The sequence below is a fragment of the Pseudochaenichthys georgianus genome, chromosome 6 (assembly GCF_902827115.2).
Source record: "Pseudochaenichthys georgianus chromosome 6, fPseGeo1.2, whole genome shotgun sequence".
Classification (NCBI taxonomy): Eukaryota; Metazoa; Chordata; class Actinopteri; order Perciformes; family Channichthyidae; genus Pseudochaenichthys; species Pseudochaenichthys georgianus.
Window position 1 is genome coordinate 16,544,603 of NC_047508.1, and position 23,265 is coordinate 16,567,867.

Genomic DNA, 23,265 nt, shown 5'->3' on the forward strand with positions numbered 1-23,265 from the left:
TGGATTCACAATAGGTCTTTTACTGCCATCATGTGATGGTTATTGGAATTACAACTGCAGAATGGGGCATCATGAAATGCTCACTTTTTGAGACTTGGATGTACACATAAAGTGCCTACCAACATCAAATTGTGACAATGTGATTTAGTCAGCAAACCTTTTTTAGCAGCACAAATTTGAAACCTGAAATTGAGTGTTGTAATATAATCATTGGCAAACATTTGAAAAAAAGGCACAGGAATACATGTGTGTTTGCGTGCGTGTGTGCGTGCGTGCATGTGTGCATGCGTGAGAGAGAAATAGATTATTATATCTCAGGTAACTTTGATTATCATGAGTCATTATTATAAGAAAAAAATAAAAGTCATTTTTTATTTTTCCATTTCATTTTTCAATTGGTTTTATTGTTTCTGTCTACTATGTAGCATTGTTGGAGGAGCTCGGGACATACCATTTTCATTGCCATTCTACACTGTAGCTTATGTGCATTATGACAATAAAACCTTTGAATCTTGAACAATCTCGAATCTTGTTTTCTAGCAGGATAATAATTATTTTTAAAACGTAAAAAAATACATTTGTCTGCCAATATTTAAAACTGTAAAAATAAGCATTATATAAAGCTTTCAGTTTCACTAAAAAACGAATTTAAATTGTGCAGTTGTTTGGCACTGATGGCTTTCCATAGTTGGCATTACTATGGTTACCAACGATGACTGGATGAAGTCCCGCCCTCAGGTTTGCTTTGCTCCGTCACTGCTCACTCAAATTCCTGCACTCACGCCAGTTCACTTGTAAACACTGAGGTCAATTTAAGAGGATACGGCTGACAACAACCACGTCAATGAATTCCTCCAACTTTAATTTCACCTTTCATCCACCGGTACGTAACGTAAAACATTTGACCCCCAACATGCCGTTAACTAAGTAACACTTTAGCTGAGCACTTTAGCCTTATAAACATGACTGTGTGCTCTGTTGCACCCTAATGTTACAACTACTTTACAACTACTTTCTACTTGTTCTTCATAGCTTAGCTAACGTTAGGTTATTTTAGGTTTATTTCTAAATGGGCACTCAGGCTTTACAGGAAGTTTCACAATATAATAAAGTTGTAACAGGGAAGGAAGAGAACGTTTTATCTTGTTACACGTGTGACACTGGAACCTGTTGTCTGCCCTTGGCTCACGATAGCTTATCACAAGCCTCTCCACTTGCATTATGTTTACATATTACACGCTTTTAGTGTTCTAATTACATTTCTTATGTAACAATTAGGCTACTTGACAGGTCTAACAGGCACATTGCAGTTCCTCAAAGACCACAGATGGCTGTTGAGTGTTGTTAAAGTTGGAAATGGTCGTGACCTTTCTTCAGGAAGTGGCGTAGCTTTACATTTCACAACTTAAATGAACTTGTTATACCTTAAATACCTTCAGCATGTAAAACCAATCCAATATGGGTACTACTGAGCAACATCCAACATTATCAACTACTTTAATTTCACCTGTGCAACATAATTTATATTTTTGGAACTAAATCATGTGATAAGGTTAAGTGAGGATCTACTGCTAGGGTTAAATAAATACCTTTGTCATTCTTGTCAGCATCAATACAACCAACTTTTTATTCAACTGCAGAAGGCACAAGTTGCCATTGTTTTCGTGCAAAAGTATTTTGCAGGAACATCTTACGGTCATGAAGACAAACCACAAACAAAATGTGTCTCTCTGTAGGCCTGACCACAATATGACTGTCATAAGCTAATGCACACTAAATACAAGAAACATTATATTGAAGTGACTATTTATCTTGAATCCTTATCAATTGATATATGTCTATCCTTTTAGTTAGTGTAGTTATCTTGCTTCAAACAGAGCTTTAGTTTCAGTTTGAACTTGTGTTGCTTAGCTAGTAGTGAGTGCTGTAGCTGTAACAGCTGTTCCAGGTCATAGCCTGAAACAGATAAGGTAACTGCATGCAAAGCAGTACTCTAACACATTTGAAAGTTGGATCTAAAGGAAAATGATAGTGCAAATATGTTTATATTATGTTAACGAATGCTTTATTGCAATTTAGTGAAGTTAGACTGACATAATGGGGTATCAAATAATGTCCTTACGTTGCATCACAAATATCTTTGGAATTGAAAGTGTTTTTTATTGTCTGATATCTTTCTAATCTAGTCCTAAATCACTGGCCACCTGTCTGTCACCATGTTTTAACAAAGGAGCCATACACATGTTTAGGGCTTCTGACTTAAAGAAGAGTCTGTTAAAGATAAGAATATTACAATTGTATGCTTGAGGGAAAACAAACACCACATCAACCTTTCACTACTTCATCTTAGTTCCCTTTCTTATTTCTTCGTTAATGCTTTACCGTTGTCTCTTGCTCATTGTGGGTTGCTGACGTTCCTCTGGATGTGTGTCATGCCTGCAATATGTTTCACAATGTTTTGGCTCAAACCTTCAAACATGACATATCAAGAAATGTTGAGATAAACCAAATGTTAACACTCATGTACAGGGACCTCTGAAGAACAATTGTTTAATAAACAAATATATTATTTCCAGTATACTTCCATATAAGTGCTATATACTTACATTAAATACATTTCATATCAAATGTGTCAACTAAAAAAGCTTCACTGAGCTTCATGAGCAAACAATATAGATGATATTTGTCTAGAGTTATCTAGAGTTATGTCTCTCACCCTGTATTCTCCTCTGTCTTTCCACTTCCTACATGCTTGTCTACTTTCTTCTGTTTGACTTATACCAGTCCCACAAGTCTACATGTGCTTGGGTAAACACACTCGCACACTGTCTGATGCTTCTGTTCATGAATCGACTCACGGTGCACAACAGCCTCCTGAAGGCAGTCTTCCACACCAGTGCCCCGTAGAACTGTAGTCCCCATGAAACCCACCACTAAGTGAGTTATATCAGTCAATATTTCCAGGTAGACAAGACCCTCCTCGTCATACCTCAACTTTCTTTTGAGTTTTGGTTCAACTTGTCTAAAGGCATTAGTCTCAGCGAGGGCTGAAGTAAAGGAAAAGAGCAGCAGTTGACTCAGATGTAGAGCACGCAGTGAGTGACATTGCACAAAATAATATAAATCAGACTGAAACTGTGTGTGACAGATGGCGGAAAGAGCAAGAAAGAACAATAATGAATATATTGTTTCTCTAATTGTGTCATTAACAACATCATTTGTTTAAAAAGTGTTTTTTTGGCATATTTAGAACCCAACAAATCTAAAGTATGTTCCTTTTAAATGCACGCTAAAGGACACATTTATGATATATATATATTTTTTAAGAATCTTTCTAATTTATGTAGTTTAAAAGTGCTTCCTTTTCTAGACCTCATATTTTGTATAATAGGTTTCTGATGCAGTACACTCATTTTTAAATTAATAGCTGTTTTATTGTGCGAGGAGCTGTACTTATTCAAACTGAAGACTCTCCTCCCGTCTCTCTCCTAGGTTTCATCGACTAATTAAAGAGGCGGTTGCTAAGAGATGACGCTCTGTGACATTGGTGAGAGCCTCTGATGTAGCGAAGCCTGAAGCTCCAATTCTCCAGGATCCTTTTCCTTTGGAAGCTCTGTCTGTGTGCCCTGCTCATGTGAAATATACGCTCTTGTATCAACGGACTCACAAATACCATGGCAACTTTTACTGCTCCTCGCGCCACGACCAACGCCAAGGTGGCCCGAACTTCAAGGCAAGGGAGCGGCGGCAACGAGGCGAAGAATGGGGAGGTGGGACAAAACACTATTTTGGAGAAGACCCACGAGTTCTTTAAGATGTGTGACATCGAGAACAAGGGCTTCATCTCCCGACGGGATATGCAGGTGAGGATACTGATGCGAGGGCGACTGCCATAACTGCACCAGTGTTACAAAGTAGTGTAAAAACTCACCGTTTGTTAAATGAAAGTTGGATTACAGTTAGAGGCATATTTACCACAGGAAAAAAAAGAAACATTTTGTTGAATCAATTGTGTAAATTCCTTAAAAACAAAGCATGAGCGCTGTTTGGACCACATTTAAGCATCCACAGTAAACAGGGGATCACTTTCACAGTTTCATAATTGTTTTCCTGCTTATTCATCCAGAGTGAGTATTAAACACAGGGACAGCCTGCACCCTCATTAATGCTGCTGAACAGGACAAAGATAGGACATGTGCGCCTATTCAAAGCAGCATGAAAGAGACACAGAGAGCCACCGGAAGCTTTGTCATGCAGCTACTCCACTCGCATTATTGTGCAGATTCACTCGCCGCTTGGATATTCATCCCTGCCGCGGCTAATCCTTTGAAGAAGCACTTGTCGGACTCTCGCTCCGAGGAGCATAAATACCCAGAGGGGAAGCTTTTGATCTGGTGTTTATGATAATAGCTTGGAAATTAGATGGCGAGCAGGAACTTCTCACTTCTATTTATGTGACCGTCTGTTAGTGAAGAGTAAATGCAGTACTCAAAGCAGCGCTTGTTACTCTTAGTTATATTTGTTTTACACTTTCCTTACATCTGTTAGAGCTTGAAGAAGCTCAGTGAGAAGCACTGCTAACATTTATGGGCACTCTTGACAACCACAATAGTTCCACAGACTCACAGTCTTACCACCAATGCACTAGCTTCACAATGCTACTGTTTGCTGACATTAGGGATATGTTCTGCCCAGATAACACACTTTACAAGAACAGCTGATGGTCTTACACAGATCCTACCCTTTCCCGGTCCATTGGTCAACATTTTGCAGCAGTGTAAACACAGCATAAAACCCGAGCTGCTAACAGAGGTGTGGCTGTGTTAGCTTTGCGTCTAAATAATCCAACAGTATGGTTAAATCGTTTTTTGGGAGGTTCTCATTCTGTCATGTCACTCTGGTTTCGGAGGAGCTGTCTCTCAAATATTATCTTAACTTAACCCTTGTGCATCTCTTAATAAAGGTTTCTCTGGTATCTGTGACAAAAACAGTCGTCAAATGATGTATTGATAATTATTGATAACACATGTTTTTCCCATAAGATAAATATATTAGAAAATGTATCAATATGGTGGAAAATAGTAAATACATTTGAATTTTGTAGCCAGGGCTATAGATTTAAACTCTGATATCTTGGAGTGCTATAGCCTCATTGTCTTGATTGGTCATGGCTTTTAATAGGGAATTAGTTTGTATTCAGGTGTATATTTTGATTATTATTAATAATAATATTATAGGAGCTGAAGTTGAACCTTCAGAATTTGAGGATGCAAGAAACACAACCTGGCAAACATGTATCCTTATGCAACATAGCCAGAATGATCAAATAATGAAAAGCCAAACATGTCCCTTTTGATAGAATGGGCTAAAGATATTGTGTTGAAGGACAGTCATTGTCTGTTCCTGCGGGGCTGCCCAGCGGTCACTTATTAAAAACTGTAGCTGCACTGCACAGATTCCAGCTGTTAGTTGCTTTAATTAGATGAGTGTGAAGCAATGTGTTGATTGAGACAATGCATGTCAATTAACCATTTGCTGCTTAGAAAAAGAAAGAAGCTATTTGGAAAATAACTTTTCGGCTACTTTAGTTTAAAAATAACCACGTGTTTTCCTTTCCACTTGATGAGCTACTGCACTAATGTCTGTGCTCTTAGGGCTTAAGTAGTAGTTGTTATAGCTACAGTAGGGTTAATGTTCTCGTCAGTAGCAGCTGTGTTTTGTGTCTTTTTAAATAGAGGCTGAATGCTGAGCTCCCTCTCAGTGCGGAGGAGTTGGAGAACGTATTTGATACCCTCGATTCTGACGGCAATGGATTTCTCACCCTCGACGAGTTCTCCTCCGGCTTTAGTACGATTTATTTCTGTTTCTGTTTCTACAAAAAAGAACATTACTATCACAGAAAGAGTAGTCTGATTGTGGACTTAAATTCTGGGATACATTTGTTTTTCTAGGTACGTTTTTATCAGGTCAGAAGATTTCAGTAGAGGAAGGCATGGGGGAGAAGAACGCCTGTAAAAGCCCGACAGAGGTCCTGTACCAGACCCAGTGGGAGGAGAGCCTGGCGAGACCAGACGAGGATGAAGAGGAGAAACACTTCGGCATGCTCATGGAGAGCCTCGGGGCGAACAGCGTCTTTGAAGAGTGAGTACTGTATGGGCGTGTGTTCTTTGTGTTTACACCGTGTGGTGATAAGCAACGTCATATCTTTGCACACTTTGTTAATGTCTGCTTTAAGTCTACACTACATTTTAGGCAACCTAGCCTGAGACTTTTTTCAGCTAATCAAACTAAACAAGAGTTGGAAGTTTCCACTCTCAAACAAAGCCGTTCCTGTGAGCAATCTCTGCTCTGCCTCTTTTATTTTAAGAGGCCCTATGATGCTTTTCGGTGTTTTCCATTTTCTGTAGTGTGTTATCAAGGTCATTGTGAATGTAAATGGTCTGCAAAGTCTAAAATCCCAAAGATCCCTCTGGAAGGAGTTTCTCTCCCAAACCCCCCGACCCCTGCCTGAAACGCCTCGATTGGACTCCTTTGTTTTCTTCCATAACGTAATTACATCACTATGTAACACTTGCACCTCTATTGGCTAGCAATCCAACACATTGTACATGATAGGCTAAGGGGCGTTGACCAATAACTACAGAGCCGGCGTCCAGCTGACCAATCAGAGCAGACTGGGCTCTGGTTTCAGACAGAGGGTGAAAAGAGGTGCTGCAGCACAGGCAGTATGAGGAACATTTGAAGCATGTCGACATGTCACAGTAGATGAACAAAATACAAATATGAACCTCGAAATGAGCATAATACGGCCCCTTTAAGTAGTGTGACAGCTTAAATATTGAAGTATGTTACTTATAGTTTTGTGTTTGAAGCATAGAAATGTAGCATTACACATTAGGCTTAGTGAAAAGCTTCACACTTAAGCCCCACTTCACAAAACGTATCTGAATCATTTTAATATTCTCTGCATTATTCAATATTGAAAGGCATTTGAAGCTCTTGTCTGTTTGCCTAAAAAAGATAACTCTGGATAAAGACAGGATCTTATGAAGAGCATGAATAGACTCACCTTTAACAAACAACTCAGTAAAAGCAAACAGTGGTGGAGGTGGATGCCAAATGTAAACGTCCTTTTGCCTTCCGCCTACCTGGTTAGCTCCAGTTGACATTTCAGATCAGATGAGTTTGTGCAACACTGACTGATATTGATGTTGGCCAGATTTAAAGGATGTGTAACTGTTGAAAAAGCTTCAAGGGAAGTGTTTGTTTTTCCCTACCTTATGTTGGCTTACAGCAGTGTTTCTCAAAGTGGGGGGCGCTCTGTGTGTGTGTGGAACGAGCCATTTTGTGAGAGAGAGAGCCGTGGGTGGCCGGGGTCTCAAACGTTTTGGTCACGATTAATGTAAACAATTATTTCCGAGGCACATGTTTATATGATCATTATAGTTATAAAAAAATAAAAGAATAAAGGAAAAACAGGTATGAAATACTATATGACAGTAAAAAAATAATAAAGTTTAAAAGGGGAGTGATTTGTAAAATATCCATAAAGAAAAAGTAAATCGGTTTCAGTTCTGTTTCATCTGGGTGTTGAGAGAGGTATCCATAGATCTCTTAATGTTGCTCTCAAAGTGCACCAGATTGATGCTTTTAACTTCAATATTTAAAAATATATCTTCCCGGGGAGCATGCCCCCGGACCCCCCTTAGGTCCACTCCCCACTTATAAAAATAGCACTTTACCCCTGCTTACACCTATATGCCGTGAGCTGATTATCGAGCCTTCATTGTAACAGTCGCGGGTACACTGTGTGCGTGGGGAGTGTTGCAGTAGAAAATTCCACTGTAACGCCCGGTACATTAATGGGAAACCCTAAATGTTTGAGCACCCTCTATGAAACGTCAAGCTACCCCACAGCACCTATAATAAATCTCTGGCACCGCCACTGAGCTTGCAACCCCGTTTTGAAGAAATGTGCAGTGCAAAACAGGCTCATTGCAGCCACTCATGCTGTGATGATAAGACACACTTTTTTTGCCAAATATCAGCATTTTCTTTCTTTTCATTTTTTTGCACAGATTGCAAAGTATTATAACTTATTGTTCTAGCAAAGGGATTGCACAATTGTATTATGTTTTTTTTTTTTTACCACACAGACTTATGAAGCATTGTTTTATTATCACTGTCCTAGAAAAGTGATTTTTTTTTGTTTTTGAAAGGAATGGTCACGTTCATATTGATGTATTTTTAATAAATGTTAACTTGGCCCATTACGTGACTATTTGTGTTGGGGGGGCCCAACTTTTCCTGACAGAAAAAGTTTGAGAACCACTGGCTGAAAGATAATTACATAGTATTATATTTCTGTCATCACCCAGTTTTGATAGTTGGATTGAAATGCTTATTTCAATATGTTTTATTAGTGTTATTCTCAATTTTTCAATATTGCATTCAACAGCATTCAAACCCGCACTGAAAATCATATTTCTGATCAAATTCATTTTACTGGTTTCTAAAGTTCCTAATGGTTTGCCCCCCTCATATATCACTGATTATGTCCTTGGACGAGCCCTAAGGTCGTCTTCAGTAGCCTGTTTGTACATATATATATGTTTCCTTTTATATTTGTATTCTTTGTAATCATTTGGTCTTATATCTTCCTTTGTTTTAATGAGAAGGTCATCTGTTGTGAACTTTAGGATCATTATAACTTTTTATCATCATGCCTTTTTTACATCCTTGCGTTCCTTCAATTATTAGAATATGTTATTATACTCTTTATGTGCACATAAAGGCACTTAATTAAATGTTATTGTTCTCTGTTTAAATGTGTTATGTGTGCCATTTTGTTAAAGGACTTTGAGCTGCACCTATGTTTGAAAAGTAATCCCCTGACGGTCACCTGATTCGTACTTGTAATTTTTTCTATCTATAGCCAATCAGATGTCTCCTCAATTCTAAGCCAATCACATGAGCGCGCCCCCACGAGGGTATGATTTATTGCGTTCATGACGTAGCACTTCATATACGCATTCTGCGCTGTCCGGAGCTGACAGGTCCATGGGGGTTATTCCCTATTTTTATTCAAGAGCGTGGTATTTAAATTTGAGAGCATACTTTATGTATTTATTTCCCTCAAACTCTGTCCTCGCACTCAAATAGTGCCTGCTTGCACTTAGATTTGCTCTGCTTGTGCTCAAACTGTACGCTTGCACTCAGATATATTGCTGCTCAGAATTATTCTGTGCGCGCTCAAAACTTTTTCTGCTCTCAGAATTATTCTGTGTGCGCTCGAAACTTTTGTGCAACAATCCTGTCAAAATCCCTCAACCAATAGGAGGCCAGGTGTCCTTGCGGGTGCGTTCGCTTTACTTATTACAGCGTCCCGTCAGGGCGGTTACTCTTTGGTTTATAAACTCCAGCCCTCCACGGCTTTATAACATGTACTTCACTTGTTTGATTTACAACTTTTTTTTGAGGGGGGGAGGAGGAAGCACAGTTAGCACCTTACATAATAGCTACGCTCAGTGGCGTACTGGGACTAAAAATCAGCCCGGGAATCTCGACCGGCCCTCGTTATCGCTAGTAAATTGTCAACGGGAGGAGGGGGCAGCGCCATATATAGAGCTCTGGGAGGGGGTGCTAGTGAATTTTCCGACCGGCCCACTTCTTCCTCCAGACTGTTGTTCTGCTCCAGCACTGTTGTGCTACGGCTTGGTTCGGCCCGACGCGAAGCGGAGTGTCGATAGATATTCGTATATCACGGCCTGAAGTGAGCTATTGCATTTATAAAACGGTTACCACGTGTGGCTGGCAATGTGAAAGAAAAATACACACTCCAATTTAAATAGTTTTTATTATTAAATAATGATGTTCAAAATAAAATAGTCCCTCCGTTGCCTTCTGCACAAAACATAGTGCGAGGTGGTTGCTATGCAACAACAATAACAGCTAGAGAACATAATAGACAGACAGCATTGTCGTCGTTTAGGTGCTTTTTTTTCTGGAGATAGGCACTTCTCAATCCACTCCTCCATAGTAAGGCCACCCCGGAGGTCGAAGTTAACCTTAAATGTTTCCATTTTAAGCTTTGTTAGTTAGTTAGTTTCGTGACGGACGTAATGTAACAGTTGTAACCATATGGTTGTAACGGTCCTCAGACGCGGAGGGATACTGACTTGTGAAAAGTAACTACAATTATACCCGGGGGATATACGCTCATTATAACACGACTAAGAAACATCAGATTGCTTGATTTGAATTGTCCGTTTTATAAACATGTACTAACTGTGCTTACACCCCCACAAGTTGTACAGCGAAGTGATGTACATGTTATGTTATAAAGCCGCGGAGGGCTGGAGTTTATAAACCAAAGAGTAACCGCCCTGACGGGACGCTGTAATAAGTAAAGCGAACGCACCCGCAAGGACACCTGGCCTCCTATTGGTTGAGGGATTTTGACAGGATTGTTGCACAAAAATTTCGAGCGCGCGCACAGAATAATTCTGAGCAGCAATATATCTGAGTGCAAGCGTACAGTTTGAGCACAAGCAGAGCAAATCTAAGTGCAAGCAGCACTATTTGAGTGCGAGGACAGAGTTTGAGGGAAATAAATACATAAAGTATGCTCTCAAATTTAAATACCACGCTCTTGAATAAAGATAGAGAATAACCCCCATAGCCTGCCTGCAGGCGCTAATCTCAGGACCGAAGGACCGTAGTATTGTCGTCTTTATTTTTACATTATTATTATTCAAAGATAAGTAAGGAAGTGTGTGTTATATGAGATGGCAGAGAGGTTTCAGCTCCGATTATTAAATCAAAGAGGCTTATATTATTTCACTATAGCTATGTGGACGGTGTCAAGGTCCAATGTTGACTAAATTAATCAATAGCGGGTGTAACTAAAATACAAGATGTCTTTATTTATATATATATATTATTATTATTTTTAATAATTTCCATGCATTTCCTGTTCGGAAAGTGGCGCTGTACTGAGAGTGGCGATTTTTTTGTAATTATAATACTTTTAATAATGGTGCGTTCACACCGGACACGATGCGAATAATCGCTCGAGTTTCACGCCGGCTGTCAGCTGTGTTGACTAGCCTTATTCATCGAGTCAGCTTCCCAAGCCGTATCTGGCCGTGCAACACTTATAGTCACATACTGTATGCCGAAGTGTTATTTTAAACACATTAAGTTGACGAAACACTCGAGTCAAACGTAATTACCACTCGTGTCTTAGACGGGGCAGTGATATCATAAACCTGTTAATGTACGCATTCAAACACTCTCTCTACTCTCCTCATATTTCTCCCACATTTCTCCCGATTTCTGACAAAATCAGATTTACTCACGACTGTTTCCACTTGGACTTTAATACAGGTACACCATTGTTTGGTTTCCATGGTAGTGCGTCTCTTTAGTAGCGTGTGCATCAGCGTCTGCGAGGGTGTTCATTATGGTGAGGAAGATAGTCACAGAAAACAGAACAAGAATGGACAACTCGACCCTCTGCTCACTCCTTTCCTGTAAAATACAGGTCCAGGCCACACATATGCTCCATCAAGGATGGTGCTACAGGCAGCAAGGCAATGCACTTAAAACTACAATAAGCATGTGTAGATGTTCTTTTCATCAGTAAAAGTCTGTTTCCCCGCTGCGAGGCTCCGGCGCTAACAGTTCTAACAGCTTGAAATGCAGGCTCCATGGACCTGTCAGCTCCGGACAGCGCAAAATGCGTCCATACGTCATGAACGCAAGAAATACCCTCGTGGGGGCGCGCTCATGTGATTGGCTTAGAATTGAAAAAATTACAAGTACGAATCGGCTGACCGTCAGGGGAGTCTCAAAAACCCACACACGAATGCACAGCGATCCGTGCACAGAAAGCGGTTTGTATTTGCAGGTTCAGGGGATTTAAACGGAAAACAAATATGTGAGGATCAAAAATACATATGTAAAACTTTTTTCTGTATTTGGATTGTATTTACATGTATATGAAACGGAACACATTTGTGTGTGCTGTGAAAAACACAAGTGTGGATCCGGAAATGCAAGTGTGAATCCTGCTGTGTGCATGTGTGTATTATGAGACTGTTCTGAGCCCATATAAAAGTGCTATACAATAAAGCTTTAGTACTATTTGTATTACTATGACAAAAGTTTAAGAATGTTTACTCAATGTATAAATAGATTTCTCAAGGCAAAGAACATCATGTCCTTAAAAACACATCAACTCATCTTGTACTTGAGCGACTGCATCTATATATTAGTATGTGTTGCTGTGCTAGAGATTCCACCCATGTCCTTGAATAAAACAAATGATATTAAAAGAATAGTACATTTCTCACAAAACCTCCTGACAAAGACTGCAGATATCAGACATTGAGTTTGATAATGCACTTGGTTACCTCTGCTCATTCTGTCCCTTAGTCCTGCTGAGGTGCGCAGTCTGTGGGCCACGCTGCGCAGAGACGAACCTCACCTTTTATCCAATTTTGAAGACTTCCTGTCCAGAGTGACGTCCAAGATCATAGAGGCCACCCAGGAGAAGAGGGAGATGGAGAACGCTCTCAAAAGGTCTTTGTGCTTATCAACGGGGTCATTCAAAACTGTACAGTATGAATTAAAGTGACTTAATGAAAGGTATTTTTTACTTCTACAAACTATGCTCAGCACACCGTTGTGTCTTGCTTTTACCCGTATAGGAAATCAGCAACACACGATACTGAGATCCAGCGCCTTTATGAGGAAATGGAGCAGCAAATAAAAAGTGAAAAAGACAGGATTGTCCTGCAGGTACTCATATCAAACTAGTTGTCTTGTGTTGTTATACATCACTGCCAGCTTCTTCCTCATCACCCTTGTACTGTGTCCTTTTTTCAAATGTCTACACATAAAGGACTATGAGCGCTTCCTGAGTCTCAGTCAGGACCTGGAGCTGCAGCTGTCCAGTAAGGAGAAGGAGCTAGAACAGCTCTTTCAGAAGCAGAGAGGGGTGAGTGAGAGATGGATGCATGGTTTCACAAAAAGTGCTATGTAGTTCACTGTCTATTAATAGTGTCTGTCACTTTAGTTATCCATCAGCAAACTCAGCAGCATCACAGATACACATTTAGAGGACAGATAACTTTGCTGTAAATAAACTAATGAAGTGATTTAGTACCTCTATATCATCAACACCTTTTTTATTTGTCATCATATAACACAATGATAGATCTCGGTGCCCAGTGCACTACAAATACATGTTCTCAATCATTTAAGGAACACACAATAAACGTTTGTGAATTTCTCCTGTACGAAACATTTATATGGAAGCCTATTTTCGTGCATACATGTATATGCAAACTAATTAATTAGTCATGAAGAAAAAAAAAGATGTTTCTGCTGTTAAAAGCTACGTTTCTGAAAAAGAAAAAAAGTATCCCAAAATGATGATGTTTACACTGACTCGGCTTGATATGTAGGGCCCCATCTACTTGATATGAAGCAGAAAGGAAACCAACAAAACCAAGTCATTACCACAACCCGACTGCCGATTTGCATTTAAGCATTAACCACCGCTCCTTTTAAAAGGAGTTGTATTTTGATTTTGTCCGTTTTATCGAATGCAGTCTAATTGATGCATCTCTGTTGACCTCACACTTCAGCAGCAGCAGTGTGTGTTGATCGCCTGCTGCCGGATGTTAATAGGTTCTGTCACACCTACGTTTAAACACTTGCTCTCAGGCTTTTAAGGCTAATTAGTGAACTGAATTCATTCTGGTCATGCACACAAGGACGTTTCTTGTTTTGCACAGCCCCTTATCACCTCTAATTCAAGTCAGATGTGTCCCAGTGTTGAGGAGCAGTCAATACATTAGCAAACAGGCTCACAGCTTTAAAATAATTTACTATGGATCTGTTCATTTATTTAATGTTACAAAACCAGTTTGTTTGAAAAATATCTGTAGGCTGTTTGAAGATATTTGTCCTTCACATAATGCTGTCACATCCATACAATTAGTCAAATCAATTAACACGTTGACAGCAATAACAATATGTGAATGTTTGTACCACTAGGAGGCACTAAAGTCTGATATATTCCCTACATAAAGTCTTACAGGTTGTATTTACAGTGTGTTGTGATCAGAGGGACTTCTAGTGTACAACATGTGAATAACACTAGCTGCATTAGTTACAAATATACCAGATGTTTCTAATATCTAATACAAGGTCAGTACTGCCTCATTAAAAGTACCTACTTGTTCTGGTTTGCTCTTTAAGTATAAAATAAGAACAAGTATTTAATCTTAAGCAAACTATTTTTACTGATCTTGTTCCATTTTTGACCACCTTTTCCAGTTGGAGCATCAGTGCCACGATCTTCACTCTGAACAACATGAGACCAAGGTGGAGAACGTGAAGCTGAAGAACACGAATGACGAGTTGTCCCGGGAGCTGGAGCACACCAGCCAGGAGCTGATGCTGGCCCAGGATCAGCTGAGTCTGCTGCAGGACCAGTCCACACGGCTTCATGAGGAGAAGGAGTTGTGAGTTGTAGCTATTCTTACTCACTCAGGCTCCTTCATAACTCCTGACTTATTATTTTGCCTCTCAATTAGCTTTGTCTTGCTCATTGGTCAGGATACAATGACTTGTTTTTGCCACAGTAAATAGAGCGCTGTCGTAATGTTTTTGCAGGCCAACCCAGACGTTATCATCGCCCTTGATGAAACAATTAACTTTTTTGATAGGATTTTAGATTATGGCGGGAAATAAGCTCTGAGGCAATGAAAAGTTTAAAAAAAATGTAATACATCAAGGTCATCCTCAGAAATTAGGACAATGAAAAATAAACACAATTGCCAAAGTTTAAAAAAGTGGAATAGCGACCGTACAACCTCTGTAGTCTGATTTAGTTACTTGTTAGCAACAATCTTTTAAAGATATGTTGTAGCTTGTCAAATGTATGAGTATCAGAAATCCCTCATTCATCCTATAGCGGGGACATTTATATGAGTAAAGCCAAAAAACAGAAGATTTAAATATCTTACGTTTGTGTTACTGTAAGCACAGACCACAGAAACGTATTTAACACCAAAATACATACAGAAATGTACTTTGAGACAAGTGAACCAGAAGTTAAAATGCTGAATCATTCTTGCAGTACTCGTTAGAGAGGCAGTAAACCATGGGTGGTTTTGTTTAACAAAGTATAACACATTGTGAAAATATATGTGTTAGTAATACAGGATGGGTTTTTGTTTAATACAGTGAAATATACAGACTGACTGAGGGACTGCAGAGAGAGCGAACAAGCCTCCTCAAACAACTGGACCTTTTGAGGTAAGGATGGAGAGTGGCACCCAAAAAATAAATAAACGCAGTAAAGAGACATTTATATTAATCATGTGGTTTCAAATCACAAGGCCTTCAAAAAGCTGTCCAGATGCTATGTGTACTTTGTCGGAAAATAACAAAAATAATTTGCAATCACAGCTCAGTTAGTAATTCAAGTCTGGGTGAGAAGCTTCTGGTGTCTTTCTACCGCTGCTCCATAGAGAGTGTGCTGGCATATTGCCTAACCACGTGGTGTGCCAGCTGCTCAGAAAAGGACAGGAAAGCCCTTCAGAGGGTCATCAACACAGCCCAGAAGGTCATCGGCTGCTCACTGCCTTCTCTGGAGGAACTCTTCAGCCAACGTTGCCTCAACAGAGCAGGCAAAATAATTGCAGACTCTTCACACCCTGGACACTTCCTGTTTGCTCTTCTGCCCTCCGGTAGACGCTACAGGTCAATTCAATCAAGGACAAACCGACTGAAAAACAGTTTTTACCCCAGAGCCATACGAGAACTGAACACCGTCAAACGCTGAACTAGCACACACACAATTACAACTTGCAACTGCACTACTTTTTAATAGTTTTATTAATTTATTAACTTATCGACATCAGAGATGCAAAATATCATCCCTGTGTTTTTTATATTGTAAACTGTATTTAAATGATGTGCGGGCATGTATGCATGTTGGTATGGATGTGTGAGCATATGTTTATATAGATATATATGTATTCGTTTTATGTGGAAATGCACTGCGAGGATTGCTTTTTTAAATGTCGTTGTACCTGGTGCGATGACAATAAAGGAATTCTATTTTATTCTCTTAATTTGACAGTGCAATGCAAGATTTCAAAACTTTCAAAATGTATGATGAATACTTTTCAATAATACTTGAGTGTGTAAGCTTTGTTTCAGAAGATCTTCAGCTAAACAGTCAATTAGCTACGGCATTTAAATGATAAGATTTCTCACTCATTTTAAAATGTTTACTTCTTCAGGGAAATGAACAAACATTTACGGGATGAGAAGGACATATGCTTTCAGGTATGAGACATGTATTGTTTGTGTACAAAATATACCTTCCTTATGTCTTCTTTTAAAGATGAGATAAATAAACAGATGTCATTGATAACCAGAGCCCAGAATAATCAATGTAGGATTCAACCCTGAAGTTCATGCTGCAATATGAATACAAACATCATGTTTTTCATTTCTGCAGAATGCAAAGAATTATAGGAAAACACCAAGTTTGAGGCCTTCAATGAGTGTTCTGAAACATACAAACATCTTCAAAAGGTAAACAATCACTAAGTTATAAATGAGATTTAACTGGATAAGCCTTTGTTTCTCAGTTGTGTCGAATGGAACGCAAACCACATTTATTTTACAGTGCATCCTCTGTTTTTTCACCAAGTGTATTGGATGTGTGTTCTTTCGATTAGCACCGTAGCTTTAATGTTACTCCCTATCTGCAGTGAGGATGAGGAGGAGATAACCACCAGCTCGGCGAGGCACAACCTAGCCAACGGGTCGAGCCAGTCCTACGTCAGAGTGAACACAAGAGGACACCTCCAGAGGATCATCTCCATCGAGGAGGACCCCCTCCCCAGCTTACTCCAGACTGGCTCTGTGGCCCAAACTCCTCTTCAGGAGTGCAGTGAAGAAGAAGAAGCCTCTGCCAATGAGGAGAATATAGACTTGGTGATGAGCGATATTCTGGGAGCGTCTTCTGCCCAACAGCAAAAGACGAAAGAACGTGTGGAGGAAAGGGAAACCCCCACATCTCCAAGGGGTCAGCCTGTTGGCAAGGAAACCAGCATAACTGTAAGCATGTGGACATCGATGCATTCAAGTCAGGCTACAGGGAGGAGACCTGTTACAACTCTCATTATGTTTACTGCTGTTAAAGCCCTCCTTACAAATATAGGGCTTTTTATCCCACAAGCTTTGTTTATTCTCTGTTACCGTGCTTCCTGTTTTCCCAGGAGGAAAGCAGTCCTTCACCGCCCGACCGCCTCTTCAAGATCGTCCTGGTTGGGAACTCCAGTGTGGGAAAGACGTCCCTTCTCCGGCGATTTTGTGATGATAGCTTCCACCCTGGCACTTCTGCCACTGTGGGTACGTACAGAATACAGCAGACACACACTTGTGTCTGGAGCAATGGCAACACTGTGTAGAATATACATCTTTAAACTTCTTTCTTTAAAGCTGTTGGAAGATTACATGTTGCTTTAAAAAACAATAAAAAATAGGTTTTACAACACTACCAAAAGCCCTTTCACTTATAATGTGTGACTTTTAAATTGTGCAAAAATCATATGAATTTCTGTCAACATATATATTAGTATACTGGTACTAATGTAGAAGTTTGTTCTGTGTTGTAAGAATAGTTCACAGTTATATATTAAAATCAAATATGCTGACTAACATTTTCTTGTGTGTGTGCTTAGGTATAGATTACAGTGTAAAGACAATTATTGTGGATAACAGCCAGGTGGCACTGCAGTTGTGGGATACAGCAGGACAAGAGAGGTGAGGCATCAACAGAAGGAAAACATTGGGTCTCATGCAGCAACATAATCATACTTTTCTTTTTAATTCTTTCTTACATTTCTGTGAAAAGAAAAATTAAGACATGTAATATATAGATACAACAGATGTTCTTAATCATCCATATCAGCTATAACTCAGGGGAGAAATGCCCCCAAAAAAGGCGTATGTAAGAAAAAGAATACAGTGATGTTCGATAGTATTAGTATTTTTGTTACAGGAAAATCAAAAAGCAACTAAGAGCTAAGCTAAATGCAAGCAATATCATCCAAGAGTTTCTATAGTCCGTGCTTGCTTTTAATGAACCAATCCCAGAGCTTGATTGAATGGTCCAATATAATTGCTTCTTTCAATGAGCCAATTAGTTTCAATGGACCAAATAGAAGGATTATTTCAATAGACCAATCAAATGACTGAATTCAGTGGGCTCAATGGACCTCTACTTTTGCTTTAGTTGTGGCACTGTGCAACTACTTTCTTTTAAAACAGTTTATTTAAATGTTTTGAATTCCCATTGAATGGAATGTTTTCCTTTTTCAGAGTTTAAGTTTGCATTTGTGTCACAACGCACCTCACTCATTTCACATGTGAAGACAACATTCATGTATTTTTGCGAATTTGAAATGGCACAGTAAACACAGCACTTCCTCTTCCCGTCTTTTTCCCTTCGCCCATCCTGCAGGTATCGTAGCATCACCAAACAGTTATTTCGAAAGGCTGACGGAGTGGTTGTGATGTATGACATCACAGCCGTGCAGAGCTTCAACGCTGTCAGACAGTGGCTTACAAATGTAAAGGTAAGACGCTAACAGTGACAATGAGCTGCACACATTCAAATAAAACAAGCTGAACCAACGGTTGGGTTTTACTTGAATTGTGTGCTTTTGCTTTCTTTATTCTGATTGCCTTGAGCAGAGTCCAAAGAAACATCGTGTGTACTGTTGAATACAGGGAAGCTGGTGGCCTTGTGTTTTAGCTGTAAAAGATCAGTTTATTTGAGCCTGTGATGTTTGATAACCTTCTTTCACAGGAGGGCGCAGGCGAAGACATTCCCATCATGCTCTTGGCAAACAAAACGGACAAGGAGATCGAGAGACAAGTTCAGAAAGGAATGGGCGAAAGATTAGCCAAGGTCAGTTTGTTGATTTTATCCACTAAGCTCAAGGACCTCACCGACAAATCCATTTCCAGCCCATCCAACCACAGAAAACCCACATACAGAAGTGCTGTGTTCTAAAGATATGATGAACGAAAGAAAGAAACGTGATTACAGAACAACAAGGAAATGACTCCAAGATTATTCTGCGGCTGTTTTTTCATCATCTTTTTTTCTTTGTATCATTATCCCTCATGGTGTTTACTTTAGTTTCTATGGTGACTGTAAAGAACCATGTAAGACTAATATTGTTACATGAGGAATGATTTTTGTTGCCACTATTAGTACAAAGATGACTTTAACCTTGATCAATGTGCACACTGTGCTCTCTGCCTCTTTATTAGGACTGCCAAATGACCTTATATGAGTGCAGTGCGTGCACGGGACGCAATGTGGCGGAGTCCATGATTCATTTAGCCAGGTGAGCAAAATGTATGACATTTGTGTGAGTTTAAAAGAAACCTACATTGGAAGTAAACTATTGAAGTAAGCAGTTTAATAATGTAGAGAGACACATATTTAAATTGTTCTGTGTTCTGGCACAAACGACTCGTATTCTGTTAGGGCTGTATGCTTTGAGCAAATAGCTACACAATAGGTATCTGCATTTTTAATAAAAGTTGGCTTTAAAACACAGATTTCACTGCAAGACTGAAGCAATGTTTACGAGTCACAACGTTTTTTGCTCCGTAATTGTTTCAAACTCAGCGCAATCAATGTTTAGTTTTTTAAATGTTGTTAATTGTAAAGTTGGTCTCTATGTCTTTTCTTTGCCAGTGTTTTTTAAAAGGTGTTTAAAATCTTAAAGGTCACTTATTATGCAAAATCCACTTGTTCATGTATTTTATACATAAACATGTGTCCCCTCTGTGTAGAGAGACTCCGAACATTTCAGGAAAAAAGATTCTCTCTCTTTTTGTGCTGATCCATTTATATAAAAACCTGTCTGAAAATGAGCTGATTAGATTTTGGCCACTTTATGATGTCATAAAGATTTTTTGGCTTGTGTAACCATTAGCCAATCTCCAACCAAGGTAACCCCCCCCCCACCTTATCACCTGAATCTCCTCCTAGAGCACCAATAGCCGCGTTCACACCAAGTACTTTGCCATACTTAGTTCCCAGCACTTAGTTCCCCCATGGAACTAAGAGCCGATCGCGTTCACACCGGAATAAGTTCCCTGAGGGAAGATTACGCAAATGAGCCCCTGACGTCACTTTGTCTTCTTCTGCTTTGGGTTTACTGGCAGGCCGCCAACCACTTCACGGCGTATACTGCCACCCTGAGTCCCCGGCCGGAAGTCCCCAGAGTTGGGGACTGGCTTCAGTAGAAGCTGCTGGGAGTCCCAGCAGCTTCTACTGAAGCCTTCCGAGTAAATCGCCAGAACGCCGACACCTCCTCATCTCCACCGCTCCCATGTTTTATTTTGTGTTGCCATAAGTTAGTCTCTCTGCGTTTCTGCGCTGGGCGAATGCTAATGCTAATAATGCTAATGCAAGGATAATAAAATGGCGGCTCTACAAAACATTTCAGAGTTTTACGGGGCGTGGTTTGCAATTCACCCAGCCAATCAGAACTGGGGCACTTTTCCCCCCCAGGAGAGTACCACCTCTCAGCAGGCACTAAAAATGGGGGTAAAAGTTCCTGGCACTAAGTACTCTTTTTGGTGTGAATGCGACATAAGGGGTACTAACGGAACTAAACAGGAAAGGTACGGGGAAAAGTACTCCGGTGTGAACGCGCCTATTGTGTTCTTTTTAACCAAATATCTCGCAGAGGGGCGTGGGGAGTGGCTCCTTATTTTCATCTAAAGTAACAGACAGAGAATGAGCACTTTTGAAACAGGGCTGAAACAGAGGGGATTATGGGATGCTGCAATGATCTGTTTGGTATTTCAGCCAAACACTTCAGAGACATGTTTTGTACATATCTGAGACCTATAATATATTGATGAAAAACAGTATAATAAGGGACCTTTTAAATCCAACTTTTTTTCTGTCTTTGTATGAGATTGTCAGTGTTTTTCTATAAATCAAATAAATGAAGACATTTAACATGCTTCCTTTATTCTCAATTGACTTGATACTTCTACTGTCAGTCACTCAATGCTGTGACATCAAACACAATACACATACATGATACCTAAGCAAGGATAGTTGCAGATAATCCCCAGTAAGAAATGAAGAACCTGCAGGGTTCAAACACTTTATAAAGATAGAGGAGAACTGAAGCATTTGCAGGTTAGAATACAGTAGAATTCGCAGCTGCAAATTGCGCACTGCTCCATTTGTTTATACCTCTTTGTGACTCTCAGAATCCTGAAGGAGCAGGAGGACCGAGAGAAGGAGAAGACGGTGCAGCTGGTCGGCGGCGGACCCTCAGAGAAGAAGAGATCCTGCTGCTAACAGTAAACGCAGCCAACACACACAGTAGCACTACCCTTTACTAAGAAACAGACGGAGTGACCTCTGAGGACACATTGTTATGAAAGTCAGCACAACTCCTCACTGTCTTCCACCGTGTGCCGCTCCGGGTAAACACCAGCATTCATACCGTGTGTACGTTATTGCACATTGTAAACTGTCCATGTTAGTGTGAACTTCCTCAAGTTTCAGGAAGATATAGTAAAATAATAATATAAGTAAGAAGAATGTAAGAACATTCTAAAGAAAGATATATTTATATAAACAACTGAACAAATGTAAGTCAAGTCAAATACCTTTTTAATGTTGGGACCGCGGATCTCAAAATATTTATTTAGCTTCCGAGAAAACTTTATATGTCACCGCTGGACGTGTTCCCTTAAATATCAATGTTTTCATTCAGTGTTATGTGTATTTTTTGTAGCTGTTCAGCTTTTGTACACAGACATAAGTCAACAACAGTTAAATGTAATGCATTGTCAAACCAACTCGCAGTAAACACTACCTTAATGACGGTTTTAGGTTTTACAGTGTGTGTTCTGACTGTGAGATGTTGATTCAATTATTAGGGCCAAGATAAGTTGTTGTTATTTGTAGGAAATGGCACGTTTTTTTTTAGGTGTTGTCTGTGTGTATAAAGTAAGAACAAAACCACTCTGATCCAGTGAAGCACAGCAGAAACGTGCTTCTCTGTTGTGGCCTTAATGAATGAAAATAATGTGTAGGGTTACGAATAGTTTGTAATTAATGTATTAATTAGGTTGGAAACACTTTATAAATCATTAATAAGCTTTTATAAGACATGAGATAAACAGGGCAACTGTGACCGGTTGCTTGCCAAATAGTGAGCCCACATTTATCTGTACTGCCAAGCCTTATATTGGCTACTTAGCTTACTTTGTCTTCTTCATCAGCCAGCATCCTTGGTATCTGTTGCTCACTGAGTTGATTCTCGCTAAGTAGCCAATATAAGGCTTAGTCATCTTGGCAAATAGTGAGCCTGTGTTGATGTATGACAACTATGTTAGCACTGGTTTATAAATGGTTCTTAATGATTAATAATGTGTTTCCAACTTAATTCATAACCTAATTATAAACCCTTTATGAATCCTTTATAAGGGTAGTCTTATTGTAAAGTGGTACCGAAATAACTAATATATTGTAATTTTTGCCCTTTTTACCATCTTTTGTGTATCATTACTATTGATATATATTAAGTACTGGCCTCCCCCAGTTATTTGCAGAACATATTTATTTCATTTCATTTTGATATGCCTCCTTCGCGTCGAAAGGAGCCAGTTGAGGTGGTTCGGGCACCTAGTTAGGATGCCACCTGGGCGCCTCCCTCGGGAGGTGTTCCAGGCACGTCCAGCTGGGAAGAGACCAAGGGGTAGACCTAGGACCAGGTGGAGGGATTATATCTCTTCGCTGGCCTGGGAGCGCCTTGGGATCCCCCAGTCAGAGCTGGTTGATGTCGCCAGGGAAAAGAAAGTTTGGGGCTCTCTGCTGGAACTGCTACCCCCGCGACCCGACCACGGATAAGCGGGAGAAGATGGATGGATGGATGGACTGTATGCCTCCGTGCCAAGTATTTTATGAAAATGGTGTGTCTGTAACATCAACTCTGATGTGTTTTAGTAAAAAGTTCAGATTTTGCTCTTTGGTATTGCACTATGGTCACTTATTGTGCTCCACTACTGCCAGTGTCTTGCACTTCACTTTAATGTAAATATAAACATGTCAATATATAAAAAATAAAGAAATGTTAATGTTAATATCAAGTGTAAAGTTCTCTTCCTGTTTAAATT

At 39.8% G+C, this 23,265-nt stretch overlaps 1 protein-coding gene across 1 annotated transcript; it reads left to right on the plus strand.

The window, feature by feature from the left end:
* Positions 1–772: 772 nt before the first annotated feature.
* cracr2aa (calcium release activated channel regulator 2Aa) lies at positions 773–23,232 on the plus strand. The gene is made up of 18 exons (XM_034085361.2): positions 773–883; positions 3,493–3,863; positions 5,736–5,847; positions 5,952–6,141; positions 12,439–12,585; positions 12,714–12,804; positions 12,908–13,003; positions 14,350–14,537; positions 15,262–15,333; positions 16,326–16,371; positions 16,547–16,623; positions 16,803–17,151; positions 17,313–17,445; positions 17,778–17,859; positions 18,560–18,674; positions 18,908–19,009; positions 19,378–19,454; positions 21,349–23,232. The coding sequence occupies exons 2-18, from the start codon at positions 3,675–3,677 to the stop codon at positions 21,437–21,439; spliced, it is 2,157 nt and encodes a 718-aa protein (XP_033941252.1). The 5' UTR covers positions 773–883; positions 3,493–3,674; the 3' UTR covers positions 21,440–23,232.
* The last annotated feature ends 33 nt before the right edge of the window (positions 23,233–23,265 follow it).